The 8439-nt window shown below is 41.6% G+C and overlaps 1 protein-coding gene across 1 annotated transcript; it reads left to right on the forward strand.

Annotated features, from left to right (window-relative positions):
- Positions 1–7179: 7179 nt before the first annotated feature.
- LOC134209185 (leukocyte receptor cluster member 8 homolog) lies at positions 7180–8227 on the forward strand (the record flags this gene model as incomplete). Its single annotated transcript, XM_062685168.1, has 1 exon — positions 7180–8227. A coding segment is annotated over one exon (840 nt), but the record flags the coding sequence as incomplete, so codon positions are not given.
- Positions 8228–8439: the final 212 nt, after the last annotated feature.

The raw sequence follows: 8439 nt of genomic DNA on the forward strand, positions 1-8439 counted from the left end.
AAACTTCGAGAAGAATTCCTAGAGGAACCGGAATTCCGGAAAAACCCTGGAGGAACTTCAAGAGGAACTTCAGGTTGAACTTTCGAGGAAAACCCTAGAGAAACTGCCGGATGAATTCCTGGAAGAACTTCCGGAGGTATTCGTGAATTCCTGGGGGAACTTCCGAAGGAATTCCTGGGGGAACTTCCGGAGGAATTCAGGGGAACTTCCGGAGGAATTCCTGGATGAACTTCCGGAGGAATTCCTGGAGGAACTTCCGGAGGAATTCTTGGAGAAATTTCCGGAGGAATTCCTGGAGAAACTTCCAGAGGAATTTATGGAGGAACTTCCGTAGGAATTCCTGGTGGAACTTCCGGAGGAATACCTGGAGGAACTTCCGGAGGAATTCCTGGAGGAACTTCCGGAAGAATTCCTGGAGGAACTTCCGGAGGAATTCCTGGATAAATTCCTGGAGGAACTTCCGGAGGAATTCCTGTAGGAACTTCCGAAGGAATTCCTGGAGGAACTTCCGGAGGAATTCCTGGTGAAACTTCCGGAGGAATTCCTGGTGAAACTTCCGGAGGAATTCCTGGAGGAACTTCCGGAGGAATTCTTGGAGGAACTTCCGGAGGAATTCCTGGAGGAACTTCCGGAGGAACTTCCGGAGGAATTCCTGGAGGAACTTCGGGAGGAATTCCTGGAGGAACTTCCGGAGCAATTCCTGGAGAAACTTTCAGAGGAATTCCTGGAGGAACTTCCGGAGGAATTCTTGGAGGAACTTCTGGAGGAACTTCCGGAGGAATTCCTGGTGAATCTTCCGGAGGAATTCCTGGAAGAACTTCCTGGGGAATTCTTGGAGGAACTTCCGGAGGAATTCCTGGAGGAACTTCCGGCGGAATTCCTGGAGGAACTTCTGGAGGATTTCCTGGAGGAGCTTGGGGAGGAATTCCTGGAGGAACTTCCGGAGGAATTCCTGGAGGAACTTCCGAAGACATTTCTGGAGGAACTTCAGAAGGAATTTCTGGAGGAACTTCCGAAAGAATTCCTGTAGGAACTTCCGAAAGAATTCCTGTAGGAACTTCCGAAAGAATTCCTAGAGGAACTTGCGAAGGTATTCCTGGAGGAACTTCCGAAAGAATTCCTGGAGGAGCTTTCGAAGGAATTTCTGGAGGAATTTCCGAAGGAATTCCTGGAGGAGCTCTCGAAGGAAGTGGAAATTCCTAGCGGAACTACCTAATTTATCAGAAACTTTTTTTTCAAATTAATTTGTTTAATTTTCGATTTTCATTTCCATTCAGAGTAATTTCCTTCGGAGTTTCAGAAAGTTTTCTCTTGATATTTGAGAGGAATTCTCTTGGTATTTTTTTTTGGAATTTCATAGGAATTTTTCGTTAAAAATCAGTGGAAATCCTTGTAGATTCAGAATAATTAGCCAACAAAGCTAATTTTCATGGTAAATTAAGTTAATTTTCATGGTAAATTAAGTTAATTTTCATGGTAAATTAAGTTAATTTTCATGGTAAATTAAGAGAAAATTTTACATAGAATTTTTCTCGGAAATACAAAGGATCTGGGAACTCAAACTCACAATCCCAGGGATTTAATTTGGATGAATAGTGGATGTTCTATTGAAATTGGATATACTTGATGGATAAAGACAAGTAGAACGACGATTTTATGATTAATAATATAATCATTATTGTTTCTTCGAGGTTTTCACGATTTCCATAAATAATTTTATTCATTTTCAGCAATCCAGTTTAATCAAGTGGTCCTGATTATGCTTTCTCTGAAGTTCTCTGCTACTGAAAATATAATACAAATTTGAATAAAATCACTTCATGCTAAAGTAAACAAATCTTTCCGCAATACCGCTGCCGCATTTTTTGAAAATTTTCAAAAAATATGCGGTTTTAGTACATTCCGCATTTGCCGTTCCGCACCATTGCGTGCCGTTCCATATACAGCCGTGTATTCAAAAGTGACAGCTGCCGAATCCTGCCGTTGCCGTTCCGTTGCCGCACTCCATTGCGTTTCCCCCTTTATTACTCAAACCACACAATAGTGATTTCGCATAACAAAATCATCTAGATCTTCTGTGAAGGGTTCTTAAAAGATGTTTGCAACATTTTACAATAGTTTCTTCGGAACATCCTTAGTCATCTTTCTCAGATGACATACCGAAATGCTTTTGAGTTTGGATGTTGTTTAGAAATTTCCCTCGAAAAAAGTGAATCGAATTTGGATGCCGTTTTTCAACTTTTTAACATTCTCGTTACTCATTTTGAAACTTTTTCAACAACTCCTCTATAAACAAAAAAATACAAATTGTATTCTATGTCCTTGATCCTGGGGATAGAGGCAACTAATTTTCTCAAAGACACAACGTAAGCACTGGGGAGATCTAATGATCCTATGAAGAGACCTGGTCTGAAAGTTTTCGCTGCAAAATACATTGCAAAGGCAGCTCGGTGATTGATTTTTTTTCTCGGCATTGTTCAGTATCTGGAAGAGAAATGTTCCCTTCTATCCTGTAACAGGGTTAAGACTGCTCCACTTGCAAATTTCGAGCATCCATTGTCAATGTGAATAGCTCATCGAAATCAGAGTATATCAAAAGAGTTTCAATGGTCATGATTTGCTTAGTACTACAAAAGCTTTCTCGTATTTATGATCGATATTTTACTTACTGATCGATATCTATTATTTTCGATTTACGGATGGACTATCGTTTCGCTTCTATCGTTTGACTATCGTTTGTGACAACATGCCCAAGGAATTCAACTTCCTTTCGAATAAATTCCGATTTGTCACATTGCACTGTGAGATTCGCATCTCTCAAAGTTTGGAGAACCTTTTTTCACGCCCTCATAATAAGTTAGCTAATTGATGCTATATTTAATGATACCTTCTATGTGGACGAAACATCTAATTCCTAAGTGCTTTCTCTACATTGAATCCATGAGATGTTGAAACGTCGATAGGACAAATTTCAGCCAGAAAGGCATACATACAAATTCGTACTTGCAATGGCCAATGTTCAGGGATAGGATATGGATCCGCACGTGTCTTAATCGATAATCAGCGACAATGCAATATTTCGATTCCCACAGTTGTTGAGTGTTTTCGGCACTACCCAAATGAGCATAACATCTTCCTAATTTTGATTGAAAACTCCTCCCGAAGACAGTATGGATATATTTATCATCAGTAGTATTAATGGGATGTTTCACTGTCGTGTCGTGTCGTGTCAGTTTTCGTCTTCCAAAAAAGAACATTTTTGAAAGGCTTTATAGTTTTACCCTATAGTGCTTTCCGAGCCTCTTCAAGGGAGGTTTCCGGGCCTCTTGAAAGGACGCTTTTGAGGCCATGAAAGGGGGCTCCAGAGCCTCTTGATAGGAAGATTCCAATCCTCTTGAAGGGAAGCTTCCGAGAGTCTTGAAGGGAGGCTTCAGAGCCTCTTGAAAGCGGCTTTCGAACCTATTAAATAAAGGCTTTTGAGCACCTTAAAAGTACGCTTCCAAGCCTCTTAGAAGAAGAATTTGGTTGGTCTCTTGAAAAGAGACCTCCGTCCCTCTTCAAAGGTGGATTTCGAGCCCTTACCTTTGATGGTTCATCTAAGAAATCCTCTAGAAATTTGTTTGTATTTTTCCAACAACGAATATGTTTAGAGAATCAGCAACCCTGCCATTGAAAGTGGGCTTCAGAGCCTCTTGATAGGAGGCTTTCGAGCCTCTTGAAGAAAGGCTTCCGAGCATTTTGAAGGGAGGCTTCAGAGCCTCTTCAAAGCGGCTTTCGAGCCACTCAAAAGGGGACTTCTGGGTATCTTGGAAGTACGCTTTCAAGCCTCTTAGAAGAAGAATTTCGTGCTTTTTGAAAGCAAGCTTCCAAGCCTCTTGAAAGAAGACTATCGAGCTTTTTGACAGGAGGTTTTCGAAGCTTTTGACAGGAGGCTTTCGTGCCTTTCTAAGGGATTCTTCCAAGTCTCTCGAAGGAAGGCTTCCAACTCTCTCGAATTGAGGCTTCCAAACATCTCGAAGGGAGGCTACAGAACCTTTTGAATGGCGACTTTCGAGCCACTTAAAAGGAGACTTCTGAGCCTCTTGAAAGTATGCTTCCAGCCTTTTGAAAGAAGAATTCAGCGCTCTTGAAGGAAAGCTTCCGAGCCTCTTGAACGTAGGCATCCAAGCGTTTTGAAAAGTCTTCGAAGCCTCGGGAAATTAGGCTTCCGAGCCTCCTGAAATGCGGCTTTCGAGCCTCTCGAAGGAAGCCTTCCGAGCATTTTGTAGGGAGACTGCAGAACCTTTTGAAAGGCAGCTCTCGAGCCACTTACAAACCTTTAAAAGCTTCTAAGCCTCCTGAAAGAAGAACTCCGAGTCTCTAGAAAGTAGGCTACCGCTGCTTTTGAAAAGGCTTCCAAGCCACTTGAAGGAGGCTTCCGAGCCTCGTGGAAAGCGGCTTTCGAACCACTTAAAAGGAGGCTTCTGAGCCTCTTGAAAATACGCCTTTTAACCTTTTGCAAGGAGGCTTCTGTGCCTCTTAAACGTACGCGCGTCGAGACCCCCGAGCTACTCGAAGGGAAGCTTCTGATTCACTTAAAAGAAGGCTTCTCAGCCTCTTTAAAGGAAGCTTACAACCCTCTCAAAATGAGGCTTCCATACTCTTGAATGGAGGTTTTCGAGCATCTTGAAGAAGGGTTCCGAACCTCTACAAAGGATGCTTCCGAACCTCTTGAAAAGAGGCTTCCGAACCACAATAAAGAATGCTTCAAGTCGTTTAGATGGAGGCCTCCGAGAAGCGTAGAAGGTTGCTTCCAATTCTCTTGCGACGAAGCAACTGAGATTTTCGGAAAAAAGCCTCTCAAATGAAGGCTTCCGTATTTTCAGACTTTAGATTTTAACTCAGAAGCATGTTGTAAATATATTATTTAATATTTTGTTTCGACTAGGTAGATTGCATTGAAGATTTTTATAATTTGTTCATTCATCGTTTTACAACCTTCATAAACTGTGCTGGTTTTGGAGGGCAGGATTCAATAGGCTTTGATTTACTAATCGCCATGCATATTATGTACAAAGTTTTGAAATTTAAAAAAATACACAATCATCAAAAGTTTATCATAAGTTTTGATCGGAATTGTAATACATCCGCCATTACACATTCTTGTCCGAGGTACCCCTGGGGCCAGCGATGGTACCTCCAGGGGTACATGTACCCCAGTTTGAGAACCACTGTTTTCAATTTCCTATGATCAATTAAAACATTTGAATAGCATTTCAACATCAAAGCCATACAGCAATATTTTCCACTTTCGAATCGATTAGTTATCCAAATTCCAATTTAAATAACCCTAATTGACATCAAATCTAGACCAACATTTGAAAAGGGCGTAACAGCCAAAATTTATTCCTTCTGATTCTTTGTCTACATATATAGCTATATATGTAGACGAGGAATCAGAAGGAATAAATTTTGGCTGTTACGCCCTTTTCAAATGTTGGTCTAGAAATGGCCTCCGAATACATCTACTGCCACTAGAGAATCATCGATACACAAACATGTGCAGTGTGAGTTAGGTTCAAATTGACACAATTCATTATCTTCCAATCAGTTAAACGCCAAACTCATGAAACTCAATCAGATTGGGGTGGAATGATCGTAGAAGACAAAAAATCACTTGTGAAAATACTTTCCTCAAGCGAAATAAAAAGAAATACTTCGGATAATGTAGGCATGAAAATCTTTCGAAATAATGAGTTCAAATATGGAACATATTCAACTATTACAACATCAGACGAAGTAGGGTCAAACCAAAAATAAACATTGTCTGCTCTGTCTTATCTCTTGCAATGGGATGGGACCATCAGCATTAACGGAAATCACAGTAGTTGTGTTAGTGATACAAACTAAACCCATTAAAAAAGGAACACAAAACAATGGACGAAAACAGGAATAACTACACATACAGAAATATATTAAATTAAAACGCAACAGCCTTATACCTGATTAGCAAAACAAACGAAAACTGTCGGAAGAAAATAGCCATTTTAAATCCTTTTAAATGAGCGAAAACAGGAGAGAATTATTGAGAAAGCAGATCGATATTACAGGTTTTACACCCACAGTTAAAATCCTTAGATCTTACACCAAAAAATATTCCAATGCTAACGGCTAAGCAAATGTGACATTTTCTGCAGTAAATGTTTACTTGGTTTGCGTTTCAATCTACTCGCGTTTTCAAGGGCACGCCACTCAATACGGAAGCAACGCAAAGCTGTCATCCTTTTATTTTAGCTTTCCTACGTCGCAGCATGTGTGAAATAATAAAAATGATAGGTTGTGCGTTGCTTTCGTACTGAGTGGTGTGCCCTTGAAAAGCTTTGGATGCCTGGAGACTTGTCCTTATACCCCCTGAAACAAAGACCGCAGTAAACGTCACATATTGCAGCGCCCGAAACAGTTGTATAAAATTTCCAATTTAATCGCCACTCGCTAGTGGCTAATCAACAAGCAGCAATGAGTTTAGCAGAAACGTAAAGAAAAAGGTAACGAATAGACTAAAAACAACAATGGAAGTGAAAGCAACCCTTCTGGACTTGGGCGGCACATCAGGAAGGCTTCCATTAGTGGCGCGAAATCAAGCAACAACAACGATCATGTAAATAAAGTTATTAGGTGACATTTTAGTCGATATACGCTCGTACGCAAACATAAAAAACAGATTATGACGATAAAAATCACGAGGAGAAGAACAACATACAGACACTAACAAACTTCTAGTAAACTAACTTTTGTACTGGCTCGTTATGGTCCTTCCCTTTTTGGTGGGATCGCTCGATCGCTTTGATTGACATTCTCCCCACTACATCAGACAAACGGCCTCCGATCACCATGGCCACCTTAAGAGGGGACTGTCATTCAATCGATCGCAGCCTCCCGCGATTAACAACTTGTAATATAGAATAATGTAAAGTTACGTTTGGTGATGGCATTGTAATTTTTAGGAAAACGTTATCGTTCAAAGAACGCCACGGCAATCATTAGGGCTTTAGTTTTCCGTCCTTCAGTTGAGTTTAATTTGTTCTAGTGATGCTCAAAATTCATTTAATCCTTTTTTAGGTGAATTTTGGACATTTTTAGGCAGATTTTATTAATTACCTAAATTCATTGGTTTTTGTGTTACTAATTTGACTGCTTCCCCTTTTCTGTTGTTTTCTCCCTTTCTTACCCGACATTCCCCCGTCCCACTTTACTCCACGTGCACTACTAGACAACGCTCAAGATCTGTACAGTAACAATCCGACACCCCCGAAAGCATCCGCCCCGTCAAGTGGTGACAGCGACGATGTTCTCACCAGCTTGGGACTGAACCCCGACGCTCCCGACAACCGCAATCGCCCAGCCTCCCGTCCGAATCAAGATCCCTATGCCAATCCCTACCCGGCTCTGCCGGTCAATCCTGCACCGGCACCCTATCGTCCACCGGCACCTGCTCCTGCACCCTATCATCCTCCGGCACCGGCTCCCGCTTCTCCATCAGGTGGCAACAATTACTACGGTGGTGGTTCTGGTGGTAACGGCGGAAACCGTCGTCCGGGACAGTTCGACGGCGCAGGCGGTAACATTGTCGTCCCAACGCAGAAACCGGCTCCATCCGGAGGATTCTTTAGTGGTATCCTGGGCGGTATCCAGAACGCTGTGTCCAATGCAGTAAAGCAACAGGTTGGAACCTATATCAATCAGCGGCTGGGAATCGGACCGGCAACTGGAGGTGCTGGCGGACTTTTCGACGCAAATCGGTTTATCGATTCGAAGAACTTTGGTGGCCTATTTAGCGAGCGGAAGCCATCTGGTTCGTCAGGTCAATCGTCCGGAACGGGCAGCTCCGCTACAGGGCCTTACCCGGTAACAGTCGATCAGCGCACTTCGGCCTATTCGGCCAACGCCCAACCAACCTATAGAGGAAGCTCTTCGGAGACACAGTACCGCCGTCAGACTGCTGCTGGTACTCCTGCTCCGTATGGCTGGAAGCTGGATTGAGGGGGACGAAATATAAAATGAAATGATATTATTCAAGTAAACTAACTACACTCCCAGAACATCTCTCCTATTTTGAGCAAACATAACACGAACAAATATTCTTTTCATTTAAATTGCCTATAAATACCCATAGTGATAATCCTAGTTTATATAAATATTCACCCACAGATTTGTTATTTTTGGTATCTAATAAATTAACATTGACATACAGGAAACTTTTACTAAAAACTGTTAATAGTGAACATTCAAATGATCTTCTCTGAGGTGAGTATTTAGATACATAATTACATCAAGCTAAGCATGTAAAAACATCAATATCATAATATCATGTATTACCATGGTCTTCAAAATTTACAAAGTAAGCCATGTTGAAATGGCTTGATGTTAATCTTGCCCGATCTATGACAGTTTTGAACTGAT

Source organism: Armigeres subalbatus, chromosome 2, assembly GCF_024139115.2.
Source record: "Armigeres subalbatus isolate Guangzhou_Male chromosome 2, GZ_Asu_2, whole genome shotgun sequence".
Classification (NCBI taxonomy): Eukaryota; Metazoa; Arthropoda; class Insecta; order Diptera; family Culicidae; genus Armigeres; species Armigeres subalbatus.